The 22244-nt window shown below is 37.9% G+C and overlaps 1 protein-coding gene across 6 annotated transcripts in view; it reads left to right on the top strand.

Moving 5' to 3' along the window:
* triqk (triple QxxK/R motif containing) overlaps window positions 1-22244 on the top strand; it is a 148414-nt gene that overhangs the window by 101943 nt on the left and 24227 nt on the right. For 4 of the 6 annotated variants that reach the window (XM_057828502.1, XM_057828501.1, XM_057828498.1 and 1 more), the window contains one exon: window positions 2350-3930. In XM_057828502.1, coding sequence (XP_057684485.1) covers window positions 2350-2457 — 108 coding nt within the window. In that variant the 3' untranslated portion in view covers window positions 2458-3930. Of the gene's footprint in view, window positions 1-2349; window positions 3931-22244 lie in introns of those variants that run through there. The other 2 variants (XR_009061926.1, XR_009061927.1) reach the window with 2 other exon arrangements.

The following is a 22244-nucleotide window of genomic DNA, read 5'->3' as shown; positions in this document are numbered from 1 at the left end:
AAATGTAATTTTTTTTTCATAAAAACTAAAAAATGGAAAAAAAACCGTTTTTTTTTTGTTTTTGCTTTTTAAATTAAAAAATTGAATAAAAAAATTTTCAAAAATGATTATTCATTTCGTTATTTTTTTATAAAAACAAAAATTGAAACTAGAAATTTTGTCATTTTTATTTTATTTTTGGCTTTTTAAATTAATGTAAAAAAAATCCTTTTTTATAGTTATTTTTTTTTTCATTTGTAATATTGTCATCTATCTTTCATATATGTATTTTATATTGATTGTTTTAAATATTTTTTTACACAAAAAACAATAAAAAATAAATCTCATTTTTGCTTTTTAAATTAAGAATTTTAATTAAAAATGCAAATTTTTTAAAAAATTAAATTTTAATATACATATTTCTTATTGATTTTTCTTCCAAAAATGATTATTCATTTAGTTATATTTTTCATAAAAACAAAAAATGAATTCATATTTAATTTTTTTCATTTGTAATATTGTCATTTATCTTTCATATATACTTTTTAATTGATTTTTTAAAAAATATTTCTTTTTTCATAAAACAAAAAAATGAAAAATGAATATCTCATTTTTGCTTTTTAAATTAAGAATTTTAATTTTTTATTTTTTTATTTAACAAATATAGTAAAAATGATCCTTTTTTTTTTTCAAATTAATCAATAATTTATTTACTTTTTCTTAAAATTGTCCAAATTATTATTATTTTTTTTTTTGCCTTTTAAAAGAGAATATTCTCATTTATCTTTCATTCATATTTTTTATTGATGGTTTTTTTGTCAAATGTATTTTTTTTTCATAAAAACTAAGAAATGAGAAAAAACATTTTTTTGTTTTCGCTTTTTAAATTAAAAAATTGAATTAAAAATGCACATTTTTTAAATTTTTCAAAAATGATTATTCATTTAGTTATATTTTTTATAAAAACAAAAATTGAAACTAGAAATATTGTCATTTTTATTTTATTTTTGGCTTTTTAAATTAATATAAAAAAATCCTTTTTATATTTTAGTTTTTTTTTTCATTTGTAATATTGTCATTTATCATTCATATATACTTTTTTATTGATTGTTTAAAAAAATTTTTTTTTTACATAAAAACAATAAAAATAAATCTCATTTTTGCTTTTTAAATTAAGAATTTTAATTAAAAATGCACATTTTTAAAAAATGTAATTTTAATAGATATTTTTCATTGATTTTTTTTTTTTTCCAATAATGACTATTCATTTATATTTTTCATAAAAACAAAAAATGAAACTTGAAATATTGCCTTTTTTATTTTATTATTTGCTTTTTAAACTAATGTAAAAATTCCTTTTTTGTATTTAATTTTAATATTTTTTTCCCATATGTAATATTGTCATTGTCATTTTTAATTTTGTTTTGGAAATTTTATTTTGGCGAGAAACCCAAAGTCAAAGCGCACGAATTACATTCCCCGGGCCACACCAAATGACACGACAGGCCCGGATCTGGTCCCCGAGCCTTAAGTTTGACACCGGTGTGCCAGCCTGTACCTCGAATAATCGCTACTAAACCTTCTGCTCAAAATGGTTTGGGCATCTATTATCGTCGATGGCAGCTAACGAGTTCAACATGGCCCAGTTTGCCATTGAACTTAACTCCCACAGTACTCTCCAATCAGCGCTCTTAAAGCTCTCCACCGCTGATGAGAAAGTTTGTCTGCTAATGACTTTGAGCGGATAAAGCACAAGTGGAAAAATAGTCAGCGTGGCCCTAATGAAAATGGAGCTGATGAAGATTGTTTAATGAACGAGCGGCACTCCAGCAATCGCGCCGTCAAGTGGACCGCCACTCGTGCGCAAAGCTTCCAATTCGGGAAGGACCGTTAAACAATAGAACAGGGGGGAAAAAATTGGTCCTTTTTTTCTTTGAGATTGTGATTGCGGCGAGACTTTTAAATTGAGATGAGGAGTCGGCTACCTTTTTTTTAAGCTAATTTATCACAAAATTTTGTTCTTCCTCTGGTCAATATGAGCTCTACCGCCAATGAGTTTATCACTAGTAGACGTCTAATCGGTTTGAAGTGGGAGGGATGGCAGCGAATGTCATTCATGGCCGTCAGTGGCAGCCAATGAATTCATCTTGGAGCATTTCATGTCATTACCTGTTGAGTTTTGGTCACTTTCTTTCCCTTTTGGGGGCGTTTATGGGTCACTTCTTGTTGATTTTGGGTTACTGAAAAGGACGAATGTCCCCAAATGAATAGGAAGTGACCAATCTAGGCATGTGTCGGTATGAGATTTCGACGGTATGATAATCATTTTCCTCGCTATTCAAGTAAGAAAATGCCTTTTTTGCTCCACAGGATGCTTTTCTGGTCCTCTTGGCCATCTTGTTCTTTGTCGTCTGCGTCTACGCCTTTTTCTACCTCAACCTCAGCAACGAAATTAACATGGACATGGACGCGGACTGAACCAACCGTCGACTTTGTAGTCGTCATGTGATGTCATTAGTCTTCCTCACAAGGCATTAGGTAATCCTGCAGAACACAAAAATATTTCAAGAGACATTATTTCACTCTTTGGCTGCAATGTCAGTGAATTTTTTTTAACAACTCAAGGCAACACTTGGGCAATCTACCAAGTCAGACTTTCAAAATAAAATATGAATTACTTAGCAATCGCACACGCCGCACACTTAAAAAACTGTTTGACTGATGCTAGCATGCTAGCTTTTATTTTCAAGGCTGGACAAGTATAACAATTTCTTCCTGTTTGGTTTTTTGGACTTTTTAGAATGAATTTATCAGGAAAATTTCACAATCAATGATTTTTGGAGAAAATAACCACATTTTTCATCATTTTTATTTTTACCCAGCATGGTGTTCGGCTATCGCTAACCCTCACTTCTGAAGTAATTCCGCTGAGTCCAACAATCAGTTTTCCCGTCACATTCCGTCGCACCTCCCCCTCTCCTGCCCCGGCGAGATTAGAATGCGTGCGCGGAATAGCGATAGCCGCGTTTCTACCTGGATTAGCATGGCAAATACGCCGCTTTCATTTGAATACACCGGCGTCCCTTTAAGGACAACGCGCCTGTTCGTCAATGCCTTCTTTATCCTGCCGTGAGCGCTCTCCCATGACCTCCTCACCTTCAGTAAAAAGCTGCATGTCAAAGGAACCATTATGATAAGCGAGCGAGCTTTTATCTGCACACCCCCGCTGCTTTCTCTTCAGTCGCTAGCATGTGTAACAATACGATAGGTCGCCGTAATAGACCTTCAAGGCGTGCGCTGTACCTGGAAGCTCATTATTCATTCTGCTGTAACAATGGCAATACACGATTTATTTGTATGACTGATTTACACGTCCGGGACGAGGAATTCGGTACACCGAATTGTAGCGAGAGGAGTGTTAAGCTACATTGAAAAGAAAAGAATATGTGAAAAAACTGCGAGGAATGAAGAATAAAGAAGACAAAAAGGAACATTTTGTTATGTCAGTTTTTGTTTTTTTTGTAAAAAAAAATGAAATGTCGTGAGAAAATGTACGAAAGACATTTCCGAAAAGTCTGTCATGCTTCAGGAAAAGGCTTGGAGGGAATTTTTCTTGGTTAAAGGTAAAGGTTGTAATGTTGCAAGAATTTGTTGTTACCACAAAAAAAGACTCCAAAAATATGCAACAAAAAAGAAATTACAAACTAAAAAAAAAAAAAAAAAAAAATCATTATTATTAAATTATTAAATTATTATTAATGATTAAAGCAACACCAGGTAACTTTTCAACCTTTATAAAGTATTTTTGTAACATTGTAATGATATGTCGACTGACAACTAGTTGAATGACACCTCCTTTATATCTTGAGGGGACCTGTCTCGCTTTCACTCGCACTATCGTATTTTTCGGACTATACGTCGCACCAGCCAAAAAATGCGCATTAAAAAGCATTTATAAGTCACAATGGAGTATAGGTCGCATTTTTGGGGGGAAATTTATTTGATAGAATCCAGCACCAAGAACAGACACGCCATCTTGAAAGGCAATTTAAAATACAATAGAGAACAACAGGCTGAATAGGTGTACGTTATGCTAACATTTCATGACGCTAGAAGTTAGATCAGGCCTAAAAAAAATCCAGCCCGACCTGACCGGCCCACGGGTATTAAAGCCCGACGCGGCCCGAGCCCGATCAATTAACTTGATTTGCTTGCCCGAGCCCGAAAATCCCCGAAATTTCATGTTTTATTTGTGAAGACTCAGGAGAAGGAGGTAATGCGGGAATGCGATGCGTGGTTGCGTTTTGTGTGATCACGTTTGTGAAGATGCCAGTGTGTATATCCATAATGATAACAAATTAAAGCCTGTCTTTTATAACGAATTCTCCCAGTTAAACAAGACTACAAGATGGATATTCAATAAACATTTATATCATTTTATATTTGCGGGTCTGCTCTAACTGGCGGATAGTGGATTTGACATTTTAATCTCCTCGAGTGGGTAGAAAAACAAGTTTTCTTAATGTTTAAACAGTCCACATATTTTTATGATCATTATAAAGGCATTTAAACAACGAAATAACGCTGGAAAAGTTTGTTAAATATCTATTTCTTGTCACTAAGGCAATAAATACACTGAATTTAGTTGCTTTTGCCACCCTCAGGAGATGATTGGATGAAACTTTACGCATCGAAATAAAATCAAGAAGGTTTGGCATGCCGTTGCTATTTTTAGCTCTTTTAAAAAAAAGTATAACGAAAAGTGCTCATTCCTCATTCAAAACACATTAACATTAAAATTAACCAATAAATGCATGAAATATCCCCGACCAGAAAATTTGACCTTTGTTGACCTTGTTGTTGACCTTTGACTTTGTTCTAGTGTTTGAGTAGATTAAAATCAGCGCAGATATTTTTTTTTGCTCAGCAGAAAAACTGCGGGACTGAAGAGGTTAAAAAAAATCATTCAAACAAAAAATATTTCGGAAATATTTGTGAATACAAGGAAAAACAAGTAAAAAAAAAAAATATATATATATATATTCTTATTAGAGGATAACCATAAAACCATAGCCATAATTTTACAAGAAATAGAATGGGAAAATAAATTTGATTCAGAAAAACGCTGTTACTAAAAATTCGGGAAAAAGTCGCAAATATAAGAAAAACGTAAATACGACAAAAATGTTGAAACAAAAGTTAAAGGTCATAGTGCTATAAAACGTTGTGACGATAAAATAATTTTTACAAGAGAAAATGGTGTAAAAAAAATTGAGTGTCAAGAGTATGTTTGAAATTTTGATATTTCGAAAAAAATTACGGAAAAGTAAGTAATATTTCGAGAGGTTTGGTAAAAGTCGTAATCTACTTGTAAATTGATTAGAATTTTTTTTCATACTGTTATGATCAAGCTAAATTATCTGAGAAGATAATTTTAAATAAGTCATAATAATATAAGAAACATAATCAATAAAAGACTGAACCAAAACATTTTGGAAATATTCATGACAATAATAGAAATAATGTTGCCCCAAAACTACAAAAAAAAAAAAAAAAGATAAAAAAAAAATATATATATATTTTAATGTTATTCGAGAATATCATCAAAACCATAGCCATAATTTTACAAGAAACAAATCAGGGGGGCGGAGGGGAAGGTAATAATGATTCAGAAAAACGTTGTGAGTTAAAATTCGGAAAAAGTTGCAAACATAAGAAAAATCTCGTAAAAAGGCCGTAAATACGACAAAAATATTGAGAAAATTTTTTTAAGGTCATAATGCTATTTTTAAGACAATACATGTATGATTATATGTCACTATCATTTTTAAAAAAATGTTAATTTTGCAGGAAAATTTGGCGATATTCGCTATATAACGGCAAAAAAAAAATTTACGTAATCCTTGTAACATTACAACTTTTAAAATCATCTTCCATTGTAGTGTGAATGATCCTTTTGTACTTGTTATCAAACTGTTTATAAGAAAAAAAATGATGAGAATAAAGCACTTTTTTTCCTTGAAATGTGATTTTCACTTGTACTTTTTTCTGCCTCATTATCATTGAAGCTTTTTTATATTGCCGCGCCGTTAAAAGCAGGTGTAGTCATTATCTTCAGCTCTTAAAATCTAATGGATATTACAACCTATAGCGTCTATTTGCCTTTTATGGCCTCGCCATTATTCTCTTTCACGTCGCTTCATTTCCAAGCTATAAACGTGGAAGTCACGGCTGGTTTAGTAGCTTGTATTAACGTCCTCCACGGCGACTGTTAGAGGACGTCAGCCGATCTCGTCCAAATGGCAGCGAGTGATCGCATTTAAGTGCCATTGACAGTGGTACATGTCCAATACATGAACTGTGAACTGCCCGAAGTTCCAAATATTTGACCAGTTATAACTTAGAAATGGTCTTGACTCTTGAGCAAAATTCATTTCAACTGGGATGGCTTGCATTGAGTGACTTTTCACTGCCATTGACAGTGATAGACGTCCTATCCAATTTGACTGGGAAGGTTTGCAGCGATCATTCGATTGCCGCCAGCCCCCCAGTTAAATTAGATTGAATGTCAGTCACCATCAGTGGCATCCAGTGAGTTAAATACTTGCCGTTTCATTTGATAATTGATTAGCGTTTCAATAATTTTGACATCGGCTCCCTCCTAAGCAGCCAAATTCAAAGCATTGCCACATTTTACATTTTAGGCCGTCCAACCTCTTTTAACCGCAAATTTGAGTTGATAGGCTCATTCATCAGTTTTCCTTTTCTGACCTTTGACCTCAAGATTTTGGACGTCTTTTGAGCCAGGAAATTAAATACTTGCCGATTTATTTAATCATTCATTATTGTCCGAATAATTTTGACACGAGTTCCGCCTAAGCTGCCAAATTCAAGGCACTGCCTGGAATTTGACATGTTATGCACTCAACTTCTTTTTACCTGCAAATTTACCTTGGGGTAATCCATTATCAAGATCGTGTGAAATTCCCTTTCTGACCTTTGTGACCTCTGACCTCATGACCTAAACATTTTGGACATCTTTGTCTTTAGAGCCAGTGAGGTAAATACCTGCCAATTTATTTGATTCCATCCATCCATCCATCCATCCATCCATCCATCCATCCATCCATCCATCCATCCATCCATCCATCCATCCATCCATCCATCCATCCATCCATCCATCCATCCATCCATCCATCCATCCATCCATCCATCCATCCATCCATCCATCCATCCATCCATCCATCCATCCATCCATCCATCCAGCGAAAGCCACATTTATATTGATATGAACTTATATTGAATTTATATATTTATTATTATTTATTATTTATTTATTATTATTATGAATTATTATGAAATTAAAAATTATTATTTAAAACTAGATAATAGAAAAAAATCAAGTCTGTTTTTTAAAGAGTCACATTTATATTAATATGTATATCTAATTTATATATGTAAATATATATTAGTTATTTGAAAATTATCCTATAAAAATATAGATGAATAGGAAAAAAATCAAGTTCATTTTTTAAAGATAAAGACAATTTATTTTAATATCAATTTATATTTTTATGTATTCAAAAAAAATTTTTAAAGAAAAAAATTAGTCTTTTTTTTTTTTAAAGCAAACTCACATTTATATTGCTATTAACTTATATTGAATTTCTCTATTTATAATTCTATATTATGAAATTAAAATTAATGTTTAAAAATAGATAAATTTTTTTAAGAGAAAGTCACATATTAATATGTATATGTAATTTATATTTATAATAATATAAAGAAATTAATATTTATAATAATATATCAGTTATTTGAAAATTATTCTATAAAATATGAATGTTTTTAAAAAAAATGTATATCAATATTAATTTATATTTGTATGTATTAAAAAAACACAAATAGAAAAAAAATCAAGTCAGTTTTAAAGCGAAAGTCGCATTTATAACATGTTAAATGTATATTTATAATCCTATATTATGAAATTAAAAATTATTATTTAAAAATAGATCAATCGAAAAGAAATTCAAGTCCATTTTTTTTTAAAGATAGTCATTTATTTTAATATGTATATCTAATTTATACTTATAATAATGCATCATAAAATTATTTGAAAATTATTCTATAAAACTTTAGATCTAAAGAAAAAAATCAAGTTTGTTTTTTTAAAGAGAAAGTCAACTTATATTAATATTATATACTATATAAATATTTGCAATCGTAATACAATGATTTTAAAATGATTACTTAATAAAATAGATAATAGAAAAAAAATTCAAGTCCGTTTTTTTAAAGAGAAAGTCAAATTTAGAAGAAAGTCTCCTTTTTTTTTTTTTTTTTTGCTAACTATATTTAACCATACTGTATAACGTTTTAAAATGATCTTTTATCATTATTTTTCCAAATAAACTATTTCCTCTTAAAACAGCACTCATTAGTCATCCCGATCATGTTGCCAAAAATCATTTAAACAAGTGACGGCATCGGAAATGTTCTCACACGCTTTATTTCCCTCCGTGCCATTCACCTTTGACATAAACAACGTGTGCTTTTCGTCACGCCAAATGAGCGCACGCTTTCTCTCCGTTGTTCTAAAAGTGTGCCAGGTTTGTGCGTTCCCACAATATTGTGTGTGAAGTGTCTATAGCGGGCCGGCGGATACGCTCCGGTGGAGCGCTAACGGTCGTCTCGCACAGTGAAGATGGGTCAGTACCGCCTGGAGCTCATTTAGGCGCTATCTCGTTTTTCACCCGTGCGCTTTTGGACTGATGATGCGTGTCTCAAAGTCGTAAGAGTTGCCATCCATTATTAATCTGACACAATCAACGTTGACGGGGATAGATCACGCTTCCACTTCAAATGGATTGGACGTCTAGAAGAGTCCATGGCAGCCAATGAGTTGAAAAATAATTTGTTCTTCCTCTGATTAAGATGTGCCCTCAGCTCGATTACTTTATCATGAGTAGATGTTGATCCATTAGAATTGGGGTTGGGCATCGATGGGAACCGGTTGTAACAGTCCGATGCTCCCGGAATCGTTCGAAAATTTAAATTTCGATTCCTCGTTTCGATGATCTGACCGCCAAGTGGAAAAAAAATTGCTCGAATTCAAAGACTGATATTTATATACAAATTAAAATTAGCCCTGTGATAAGTTCATTTAATATAAAAAAATCATTGAGAACTTTGATATAAACTATGCATTTTTTTTTTTTACCCTGCATTTTTTTTTTTTACCCTGCCTCTTAAAAGAATCGGAATCGAGAATCGTTCGGAACCGGAATCGAAAGTGGAATCGGAACCGCAATCGTTCAATTTCAAACGATGCCCAACCCTAATTAGAATGTACCCTTATGCGTTGGAATAGGGGTGTAACAAAATATCGAAATGGTGGTCGGACCAAAATCTTAATAATACCATCACCATAATAGTGTCTCAGTTAACTCTAAGGCTGTGTTGACGGTGCACGACGCCCAATCCATTTAGACTGGAAACGTTCGTTCATTCCACACCAGAGCATTCGCTGTCATTCTGTCCGATTTTCAGGGCATTTACAGGTCACTTGCGGTTCATTTTTAGGGCATTTACATTTCCTGTTGAGTTTGAGTCACTGCCTTTTCATTTGGGTGATTCCCAGGTCACTTCCTGTTCGGTAACTCAAAATAAAAAGGAAATGACCCATAAAATACCCCAAAATCTACAGGAAGTACTGAAAATCAATAGGTAAATGACCATAACTCATTCACTCCCAGCCATTTTCACCGGTGCAACCCCCTTCGCTCCTGGCCGTTTCACTGGATTTTGACTGATTTTGCAAGGCCCACAGAAAATTCTGTTCTATTGCTATATAAACATGGAACCCACCAAAAGAAAGATTAGACTGCCTTCTTTCAGCAGGAAAAAAAATTAGTTCATATAATTTTCCATTCTTTAGAAATCAGCAGTAGAAAATAGCTTAGCTTGAGCAATTTTCTAATTTCTGATGAAAAAACAAGAGAAATTGAGCTTTTTGTGAAAGCATACATTTCAAACATAACTTTGACTTCAACACAGCTATTTTTTGCTTCAGTTACATCCCAAACATCTGAATGTTTTCCTTTTACAAAATAACATAAACAACAAGAGAAATACAGCTTTTGATGGCAAAGTAACAATTTATTTACACATAACTAACTGAGAGATGACGCTGTTGTGGCCGCGACAGCCGGAGTAAACTTTTCCCATATCGCCACCTGTCTCTGCTCGGCGAGCAGCACGGACTCAATGGCATCGTCTGCTGCACTGGTGGTCCCGGTCGTTCTGCTCGGTCGTCCGCCGCCTGGCATCCTAGACGTCCATTCGGTCGTCTTCCGCTGGCGACCCGGCCGTGTGGCCAGCCGTTCGTTCTGTTGAATCGGGTTGCAGTGCGGGTCTTACCAAATGCGCTACTGCCCTCCAGTGGCCATTTTTTTTTGCTTTAAAATGGATTTTCAGCACTGTGCTTTGGAGCTAAGTTGAATCAGAACCCAGAGATGTCTCTTATGGAAAAAAAAAAACGTAAAAGACATAGAAATACGTCTTTGGGACACTGAAACAATTAAAAATAGAACGTATTTATACGTTTTTGGGAGCAAATGAGTTAAATGGCCCAAAATGACCTCATTGCCTGGCTAGGGATGGGAATCGAAATCCAATTCCGAACCGGTTCCTAGTGTATCGAGGCCTCGCCATCACAATGAAAAAGCCTTAACGATACTTTCACGATTCCTAAAGACGCGTATTGCGTCATCACGTGACGTCTTTTTGTCCAGACGCATCAAACTAGCATGGCGCCAAGAACCACTCGCTCCAAAGTTTGGCTACACTTCACCAGGAAAGAGGGTGAAAATGAAAGGTTACGATGGTTTAGCACGAGCATTGCAGCCGTAAACATAACAATGACAGCACGTAGGTTCAAACGCTCGAAAGTGTGTCATCACTCTACGGGGAAAAATTACAACAAAGCGACTTGCAGTCATTGCAAGGTGGAGATAACTGCATCGAGAGGGAATACGACTGCACTGTCCTCACCGAGACGCTAAGACTCAGTCCTGGCTATACAGCTAGCTAAACTCCCAAATGACAACGTTGAAGACGTTGGTATAATTTGCTGACTTTATTCAACCATCACTTGAAGAATGAAACTAAAAAAAGAAATGAAACAAATCAATTTCGTCCCCAATAACAAACAGGTTCGCATCATCATAAATCAGCGATGATTAGATGCTAATACAGTAATAACACAAACGGTTAGCATGTGTTTGCTAGCATTAGCACATCGTTCAAACCACTACACAACTGGATTTAAGTGTCCGATCGCGAGTGGAAACACAAAAAAACAACAACACAAAAGATGATACATACAGGTGTTGCTTCTGTAGATATTTTACAAACATTAACAAAGAACCTAGGCACGCAGCAGTGTTTCCCTCTCTCACTAACTCGCTCACTCGCTTGGATGCTTCGTAGCTGCACTTCTTCTTCGCGTGTAAGTGCGCTCTTCTTCACGTGAGCGCGTTCTTCTTCGCGTGAGGAAGCGCAAGGGCGCCCCCACTTGAGCGTGAAAGCACACTTAAAAGGCATGCATTTCAACATAATGTTAAATAATACACTTTAACACATATTGCCAAAGGCAGAACAACGACCTATATGCCAATATATACCAATTTTTAAAATTTCTATCAGAAAAATGTTTCAGTAAAATGTTACACATTGAGTATTTGCCACTCATTTCCACAGTTAACATTGAGACCTTAGGCCTCTTATGACCTCGCTGTGAGTTTGTCTGATTAATCAAACTCGATGCCAATCAAAACGTTTGTTCTTCTTTTTCCCCAAATTAGAATTGATAAGAGAATCGATAAAGAATCGAATCATTAAGCAATATCGATAAGGGAATCGGAATCGTAAAAATCGTATCAATTCCCATCCCTATGCCTGGCATTGGCTGCCACTGACGACCAAAGACGTTCAATCCATTTGAAGTGGGAGGGATGGCAGCGAATGAACGGATGTTCATTCGCTGCCACCCTCCCAGTTCAAATGTATTGGACGTCTTCTCGTGATAAACTCATTCCAATTCACTGCAGAAGCTTGTTTTTATGTTTTAGTTTATTGTAGAATATCCTAGAATGATTTCCAATGACCAATATATCATTAATCGTTGTATCGCCATATCATCAGATCATCGTTATGGTGAGCTTTGTATCGCAAACCATATCGTATCGTAAGGTACCAAGATTTTCCCACTCCTACATTGGAATTTCTCAAGTATATTACGCATAGTTTTTACAGGTTAGTTTTCCTTGTAGTAAACTAAACCCTAACCCTAATAAAAACACAGGTTTCGGTGTACCAGATTGGGAATATAGTAACTATCGGTGACAATAACAGCCAAGAATTTCATTCAAAGAATATCAACTTGGTGTGTTTGTATTGACACGTAACGCTAGCGTCCCTAGCGCATCCCGCGCAGGTGCTCAACAGGTGTCCCCCGTCATACCCGTCGCTCTCAATTTGCCCACGCGTCCCCGCGTATTTGCACACGTTCGCCATTGTGTTGTCGGCGGAGGAACACCTGGGCCAAGCGGCACCTGGGCCCATTGCCCAGACACCGTTGGAAGCCGGCCAGTTCCTGTTGCGGCATAGCGGCAGCTGTCACCCGATCCCGCAAATTCCCTACTGACTCCGCCATCTGAGTCCGTCTCACCCAAGTAGACCCGGAAGTTTTCAGCCTTTCGAGTACTGATATGCCACTGTTTAGGAAAAACGCGGCTTTGACAGGCAGTGAGCGGAAGATGGATGCGCGAAGGGGAAGACGGATAGCCTCCGTGTCTTTAACTCGTGTATCATCTTGCGCTCTTCTTTTCAGGCGTCCTCGTTAATGACGTGATTTATGTCCGTCACGCCGGCTTATTGTTCCATGGATGCAATTAAAGGGGCGACCATTACAACTTTATTGCATGTTCGCGTTGATTTAAGAAGGCTTAATCGCCGATAGTGCTGGCTAACCACATATAAATTTCACTTCCACTTTTTCGGAACGCCGTACAACCCTAAACTAAAGCTTTGATCAATTGACGCTCTTCCAAACGTTCCAAAAATTAATCTGAGACGTCATATTTACGGTTGAAACTTGAATGCAGGTTTTAGACCAAAAAAAGCCTCATTCATTCATTCAAAACATTTAAAAACTCAACTTTCAAAACATATCTGTGTATATTAACTCATTAATTCCCAGCCATTTTCACCGGAGTAAGGCCCTTCGCTCCCGGCCATTTTACTGGATTTTGACTAATTTTGCAAGGCCCACAGAAAATTCTGTTCTATTGCTATATAAACACGGAACCGGAACGGAAGTTAGTTCATATCTTTTTCCATTCTTTAGAAATCAGCATTAGAAAATAGCTTAGTTTGAGCAATTTTCCAATTTCTGATGAAAAAAGCTTTTTGTGAAAGCATACATTTCAAACATAACTTTGACTTTAGCACAGCTATTTTTTGCTTTAGTTACATCCCAAACATCTGAATAATGTTTTCCGTTTACAAAATAACATAAACAACAAGACAAATAGAGCTTTTGATAGCAAAGTAACAATTTATTTACACATAACTAACTGAGAGATGACACTGTTGTGGCCGCGATAGCCGGGTAAACTTTTCCCTCATCGCCGCCTGTCTCATAAAGATGGAGTTTTTTGAGTGTCTGCGGGGTCTGCTAGGCGAGCAGCACTGACTCAATGGCATCTTCCGCTGCACTGGTGGTCCCTGTCGTTCTGTTAGGTCGTCCAGCGCCTGGCATCCCGGGCGTCGTCTCGGTTGTTGTGCTCAGTCGTCCGCCGCCTGGCATTCTTCCGCCGGCGCTCCGACCGTGCGGCCCGGCAGTTCGTTGCCGTTGAATCGGGTTGCGGGTCGTACCGAATGGTCAGTGGCCAGTTTTATTGCTTTAAAATGGATTTTCAGCTTTGTTTGAAAAAAAAAATCCGCAATGGACTGAGGGTGCGATGTTTGAAGCGTAAAGTAGCGAGGGATCACTGTATAGTTTTTGTCCTAAAACATACGGTTCCACCTAAATTACACAAAACATCCCAATTTATTAAAAAATTTTTAATTTAAAAAAAAAAAAAAAGACCCAACATCAACAGGAAGTGACCTTAAAAAAAGTCAACAGAAAGTGACCTAGAAATGCCCTAAAATCAACTGGAAGTGACCCAAAATCAACAGGAAATGTCCCGTAATTACCCTAAAACTTACAAGGATGAAACACAAATTTAACTCATTGCCATCTATGGACAACAATAGACATTCAGTTCATTGAACTGGGAGGACTGGCTGTGAATGCTCATCTTTCAGTCCCATTGACGGTGCTAGACGTCCAATCCATTTTGACTGGGAAAGGGCAAATTAACTCTCCCATTACACTGAAACATGAATTAGCAAAAAAGTGTCTTGAAAATGCCCCAAAATTAATTGGAAGTGACCCAAAATCTACAGCAGGGAAGCATCCCCACTCAATTTCTCCAGCAACTGCATCTTCTAGTTACCCTCAGGAGATTCAGCGGACTCGTAGCAGATCGGATTTTCTCAGGTTTCTGGTGAAAACAAACAATTATATCGCTAAGCTTCCTCAAACGCAACGCTCGATCACTCTCTGGAACGGCGACCCACAGGCAGGAAGGAGATCGTTTTACGGATTCCGACGGAAACAATCGGTTGGCCTCGGGTCGTCCCGGGGATTGCCGGTGCGGAACAGTTGACGCGCAGTAGTCAAAGTTCTACGGGGATATGACAAAAGTGGATGCACTTTTAAAAATGTCACGATGTATTTGTATCAAATGAAGGAGACTGGCCGACGTTTAGCGCCGTCAATGGCACTGAAACAAAACCACTCAATATTGTCTCCTCGGGAGTTGTTGACCCTCCCAGATGGAGCGTTCAGAGTGTCTGCCAAGCTCTTTTGGAGTGTTTTCCAAGGGTCATTAATGTCCCTCAAAGTGCTGGCTCTCACTTAGAAGACTTTGGACCGCTAACCCATTAAGTGGGGGGCCGCCATCCACACACTGGCTTCTCTGTGTACGCGGCGCTCTCGCTCGACGTGGTCCGCTTCATCCGAGGGTCAGCCAGAGTCAAGACGGCCGTCAGTCATTCCCCGCCGACACAGAGCGGCTTTTACGCCGCGAGCTTAGATGTTTGACACCCAAAAACAATAAAGGGAGCCTCAATTGGAGAGCATGTACTAATTCATTAGCTACTTGGAGATTGACAAATTGCCTGTAATAAATCTTCATTTGTGTCATCTGTGAAGCGCCACTTTGAAAAGGAAACAATGAGATTTAAAGAATATTCTTTTTTCTATTTTGTGTATTAAATGATTAGCTTTAAAACAACTTTGAATGCAAGTCGATGGAAGCAAATGACTTCCAGCCCTCACATTTCCAATGGATGTCAATGGCAATGAATAAACTCTCACTTCAGAAACTTGCACTTTCAAAATTCGAAATTAATATTACTATCCTCCTGTGACCCTGCATACTCATTTGAGGTCATTAGAATTCTGCCTCCAAGACCCATTAAACGTCATTAGATGGAGCTTTGCAGGGCAAAGGTCCAGATTGTAAAATTCATTTATTAATTTTTTAAAAATGGCGTTTCTACGGTGCGCCGCACAGCCCAAACCGTTGTACCGACTGTCACCGCTCAAATATCAAAATGACCGAATTTTCACGCGACGCAGGGAATTATTTTTTGAATGACCCCAAAAAAATTGTACGTCCAAATTTCCCATTCATTTTCAATGGCAGGGAAACATAGGTACTTGGGATTTTTTAGCATTTACCATGACAGCCCATTGACATTCAACTGGCGCCCAAGTAAGTCGATGATATTGACAGCCATTCACGTCCATGTCATTGACAGCCATGAACGTCCAAATTTTCCATTTTCAATGGCAGGAAAACAGGTCTTTGTGATTTTTGACCATTTACTACCATGACAGCCCATTGACATTCAACTGGCGCCCAAGTAAATCGATAATATTGACAGCCATGCACGTCCATGCCATTGACAGCCATGTACGTCCAAATTTTCCATTCATTTTCAATGGCAGGAAAACAGGTCTTTGTGATTTTTGACCATTAACCATGGCAGCCCATTGACATTCAACTAGCGCCCAAGTAAATCGATGTAATTGCCAGCCATGCACGTCCATGCCATTGACAGCCATGTACGTCCAAATTTTCCATTCATTTTCAATGGCAGGAAAACAGGTCTTTGTGATTTTTACCATTTACTACCATGACAGCCCATTGACATTCAACTGGCGCCCAAGTAAATCGATGTAATTGCCAGCCATGCACGTCCATGCCATTGACAGCCATGTACGTCCAAATTTTCCATTCATTTTCAATGGCAGGAAAACAGGTCTTTGTGATTTTTACCATTTACTACCATGACAGCCCATTGACATTCAACTAGCGCCCAAGTAAATCGATGTAATTGCCAGCCATTCACGTCCATGCCATTGACAGCCATGTACGTCCAAATTTTCCATTCATTTTCAATGGCAGGAAAACAGGTCTTTGTGATTTTTGACCATTAACCATGACAGCCCATTGACATTCAACTGGCGCACAAGTAAATCGATGTAATTGACAGCCATGCACGTCCATGCCATTGACAGCCATGTGCGTCCAAATTTTCCATTCATTTTCAATGGTAGGAAAACAGGTCTTTGTGATTTTTACCATTTACTACCATGACAGCCCATTGACATTCAACTGGCGCCCAAGTAAATCGATGTAATTGCCAGCCATGCACGTCCATGCCATTGACAGCCATGTACGTCCAAATTTTCCATTCATTTTCAATGGCAGGAAAACAGGTCTTTGTGATTTTTGACCATTTACGACCATGACATGACATGACATTTGATTTTTAAAGAATTTATTTGCAAATCATGGTGTAAAATAAGTATTTGGTCACTACCAAAAGTTCATCTCAATACTTTGTTATGTACCCTTTGTTGGCAATAACGGAGGCCAAACGTTTTCTGTCACTCTTCAGAAGCTTTTCACACACTGTTGCTGGTATTTTGGCCCAGTCCTCCATGCAGATCTCCTCTAGAGCAGTCATGTTTTGGGGCTGCCGTTGGGCAACACGGACTTTCAACTCCCTAACACAGATTTTTTTATGGGGTTGAGATCTGGAGATTGGCTAGGCCACTCCAGGACCTTGAAATGCTTCTTACAAAGCAACTCCTTTGTTGCCCTGGCTGTGTGTTTGGGATCATTGTCACGCTGAAAGACCCAGCCACGTCTCATCTTCAATGCCCTTGCTGATGGAAGGAGATTTTCACTCAAAATCTCTCGACACATGGCCCCATTCATTCTTTCCTTTACACAGATCAGTCGTCCTGGTCCCTTTGCAGAGAAACAGCCCCAAAGCATGATGTTTCCACCTCCACGCTTCACAGTGGGTATGGTGTTCTTCGGATGCAATTCAGTATTCTTTCTCCTCCAAACAAGAGAACCTGTGTTTCTACCAAAAAGTTATATTTTGGTTTCATCTGACCATAACACATTCTCCCAGTCCTCTTCTGGATCATCCAAATGCTCTCTTGCGAACCAAAGACTGGCCTGGACGTGTACTTTCTTCAGTAGGGAGACACGTCTGGCAGTGCAGGATTTGAGTCCCTGGTGGCGCATTGTGTTACTGATAGTAGCCTTTGTTACTGTGGTCCCAGCTCTCTCTAGGTCATTCACTAGGTCCCCCCGTGTGGTTCCGGGATTTTTGCTCACCGTTCTTGTTATCATTTTGACGCCACCTTGCATGGAACCCCAGATCGAGGGAGATTATCAGTGGTCTTGTATGTCTTCCATTTTCTAATAATAGCTCCCACAGTTGATTTCTTTACACCAAGCGTTTTACCTATTGTACATTCAGTCTTCCCAGCCTGGTGCAGGTCTACAATTTTGTCTCTGGTGTCCTTCGACAGCTCTTTGGTCTTGGCCATAGTGGAGTTTGGAATGTGACTGACTGAGGTTGTGGACAGGTGTCTTTTATACCAATAATGAGTTAAAACAGGTGCCATTAATACAGGTAATGAGTGGAGCCACGTTAGACCTCGTTAGAAGAGGTTCGACCTCATTGACAGCCAGAAATCTTACTTGTTTGTAGGTGACCAAATACTTATTTTCCATGCTACTTTGGAAATAAATTCTTTAAAAATCAAACAATGTAATTTTCTGTTTTTTTTTCACATTCTGTCTCTGATGGTTGAGGTTTACCCATGTTGACAATTACAGGCCTTTCTAATATTTTCAAGTTGGAGAACTTGCACAATTGGTGGTTGACTTAATACTTATTTGCCCCACTGTATATATTTAACAATATATTATGATAAACCCACAATCCTCATACGCGGACACCTTTTAATTACAAAAACGGCCTCATGTACAAAAACAAATGTTGTTATGCAACTTAGGAGGTCTTACTCATCTCAAATAACAAAGATATAAAAAATGCATTGCAAAAAAAAAAAGCTTGGGCCTCAGGAGGATAATGTCAACAAAAGACGTTAACATAATTAGTCTATTGACGTTAGCATAAAACAACATTCCAATGCTATCAATATATTTCTTTAGTTGACGAAAACTGCAGAATTATTTCATCATTTAGCTTATTTCTCGCCTCACACTTTCTTCACAATGTTGGACAACGTGACGAGACGACATCAAAGTTCAACTCTGCTGTTTTATTGCTTTTTAACGTCTTGCACTGCAGGCAAAACGCAGTCCCACATAAAAGCCACAGGGAAGATGTAACATTCCCCACGGGGGGCGTAAACATGACTTATAAAGCCAATGTCAAAGCTCGTGGAAGGTAGCGGACATCTTGCGAGGGCATCCATCAGGCGTTGATGGCAGCTTAACGTTAGCGTACGAACGCCTTCAGCGCAATCTCTTAAAGCGGGCGCATCTGCGAGCCGTAAAATAACATGACCCGTTCTCCCAAGTCCCAATTTTTCTAAAAATACATACAGCGTGTCGTACACATGCAGCCAAATGTAACGAGCGCGTTGTAAATCACCCGAATTAGAACGTCCCATTTTTATAGAATCGTTTTACGGAGAATTTGATTTATTTTATGGTCATTTTCATGGCTTGATTCCTCCGTTTTACTGACTTGTAAGGCCAACATGGGGAACTTCCTCGTTTATATCGAGCATATTCCTTTTATCATGATAACACGACTTTCTAAGACAAAAAGATGTTTCATATGAGCTTAACGCATCAAACAAGTTACGTTATGATGTAATATTGACACGTTATTCAAGTGAGACGGAACTTTATTTTGCTTTTTGATGGTAGCTTTGCTACCTGTCCTACAATTTTTGTCCAAATCACTTTGTTCATTTTTGATATATTGTCACGTCCCTAATTATTGAAAGACTTTATTAACTTAAAGTGCGTACGACAGGAGGAAAAAAAATGTCTTAAATAGCATTATTACGTGAATTAGAATCATATTTTGAGACGATTCGACTAGTGCTGCAACGGTTAATCGATTAACTCGAGTATTCGATTAGAAAAAAATGATTCAAATTGAATTTTGCTGCTTCGACTATTCATTTAATTTTAGTGGCGTTTTAATGGTTTATTTTGAAAGTGTTTGCATTTATCTTTATTGTTTTGGGTGGATACACTGCCTTCTAGTCTGCCTCATTTCACATAGCTGAATCCAGGTGCTCCCTGTTAAGACCAACATAAACTACATTTTTGTTTGAGCTAAATTTTTTTTGTCATTTAGTTTATAGGTATTTTTAGCCTATTTTTGTGGAATATGAGTCTGAACCATTTGTTAAGAGCATTGTAAAAAAAAGCATTTTATAGCATTTAAACTAGCAGACTTTTGCTATGTAAGTTAGCCAATTGTTCTTTTGTTGTGCATAGATCCTCATTCATTTATTTATTTTTTTATACCGTTTGAGGCTCAGCTCAGGTAATTTAATTTTCATGTTCCTTATCCGATTATTTGAACTAATGATTCATCAATTAATCCTAGATTCGACTATATACAACAATTTGGCAAAGCGCAGATGATAAGAAATTAGTTTTTTAATCTGCCGGTTAGCCACGCCTACCATTATAGGGCTCTAGCGTCCCCAACAGGAGGGTGACGTCGGCAGGAGAATGGTTTCATCTGTTTTACTAATCAGCCCATTGAATATGTCATATTTTGAAATGTCATTGTTTCAGTCTCTCTACTCCAATATTTTTACAGGATATTCTTTTTATCCAAGTATTTTTCCCCAATAACTAAGTAAAGGGTATGGTCATGACAAATAACTGTCTTGTGCAAAAAGGCATATGAAAGAATAAAAATGCATTTATTCAGTATGACATGGCAAAATTACTCCATAATGGTCAAAACGGTCGACTTCACCTTTACTGTCGCACCTCCCGGACAATATTTTATGCCACTGTAGTTAGTCGGGCTTTTCCCTGCATTTCCCCTTCATTTCCCTGCCCCGGCTTCGGAGAGTGTAAACAAACCAAGAGGCGTGACAGCTAGCCAACTTTCTTAACCCGAACCGAGTGATGTTTCAAAGTCTTCGAAGCAAAAAATCGCACATAACTAGCTCGGATCATTTCACACGGCGGCGGGGTTGTCGATTGTCTTTGCCGATCGGCAACCCGCCCGGCGGCGAGCAAGTTACAGCTCGTAGTTCCCCTGCTGAGGGCAGAGGGTTCGTTTGTGGGGAAGCAGCTGGACATTGACCGCCGGACAAACCGGCCGACGTCAGAGGAGCGCGTAGGTGCCACATGGTCAACATGAATATGGCGTAAAATAATGCTTTACTCTGGAGCGAAGACGTAAACAGCGAGAGAGTCATAGGAGAGTGGCTGCAGTTGTTGTGCAGCTAACATGGAAGAATGTGTCTGAGGAGAGCTTTTCTACATGTCCATCCATGATCAAACGTAAGTAAATAGTCCTTTGTTTAAAGATATTTTGTAGTGTTTACTTTGTAATCGCTTTATTCGCGGCCATTTTTAACACAAAGTTGCAATTTGTGCTCAAGTAGAAAATTTGACAGAACACCGGGCACACAAAGAGGGCAATAAGCCGAGTATAGTGCTCTCCCGGCGGGGTGATGTGCAACAAACTGCCGGTTGTCGGCCGAGTGGACAAGGAGCATGTCAGCCACAAAACGCAAGCCACCTCTGTATTCAAACGTGATCCCAGTGTTTAACATAATACAAAACACGATGTTTACTCACTTCCTTGTAAGTCCAACGGTCCCACAGTTGTCACACACTTGTTTTGGCCGATCTCGGGGCGAACGGGAACTTTCTGAAACCCAAAAAGGCTCACACACCTCTCCCTGGTGCAGCTACAAAAGCCTGCAGCCATTTGGCTGTTTTGATGCCAAAACCCCCCCCCCCGAATCAATCTGCAAAATCAGCTGAATCTGCAGTCCATCTGCATGCTATAAAGCAATGCTGTATTGTGAGATGCTGACCCGGGTGACGTCACATTCGCATTCGTCCTAAACCCGAGACTGGAGCCGGAAGCCGGGTTTCAAAAATTATAATAAATATAAAACGATCGCTTCCACACACATCCAAGTGGTCCATTTCATTGAGGAGCATAAAACACCGCGTGAAATATGAAATAAACATGCTTTTTGGTGTCATACGCACTTTAAAAGAGACTTTTAGTTTTCGAATTGTCGAAGTTATGTTAAATTCCGAACCAGCCAGCACTGAAAATTCCGAAGTTATCGTTAATGTTTATCCATCTGTAGAGCTTATTCGTTGCTTTTCCACGTACCTCTTTTAGTGCCTGATTCATGTCAGGGTGACATGTTATTGAAATGAATTTCCAGAAATGCGGCGAGTGTAATCGTCGTAATCATTTAGAGTGTTTTTCTTCTTTATAAACGCTTTGCAAAGAGTGTCATTTGTGCGAAAAAGCAGCGGCGAATGAGCCCGATAGGTTGTCAATTGCTCGACAGGAGAATTGGCAAATTGCAGCCGAAAGTGCATCCGGGTTCAAATTGCTCACTTTTCATATGTAATGCCGAGGCTAAGTCATTGTCAATAAATGCCAGCCGCACTATTTTCTTATCGGTCTGGCTTTTGCGCAGCACAACAGCCGCCGAGAGTAAATGGAGGCGTTGCGCGACGAAGACGCGGCGGGGTTTCTATTTGCGTTTGTTTGGGTTGTCGCATTCACCTTGCCAG

Source organism: Corythoichthys intestinalis, chromosome 22, assembly GCF_030265065.1.
Source record: "Corythoichthys intestinalis isolate RoL2023-P3 chromosome 22, ASM3026506v1, whole genome shotgun sequence".
NCBI classification, from domain to species: Eukaryota; Metazoa; Chordata; class Actinopteri; order Syngnathiformes; family Syngnathidae; genus Corythoichthys; species Corythoichthys intestinalis.
Note: the sequence above shows the minus strand (reverse complement) of the source record. Positions and strands in the feature narration are given on the sequence as shown.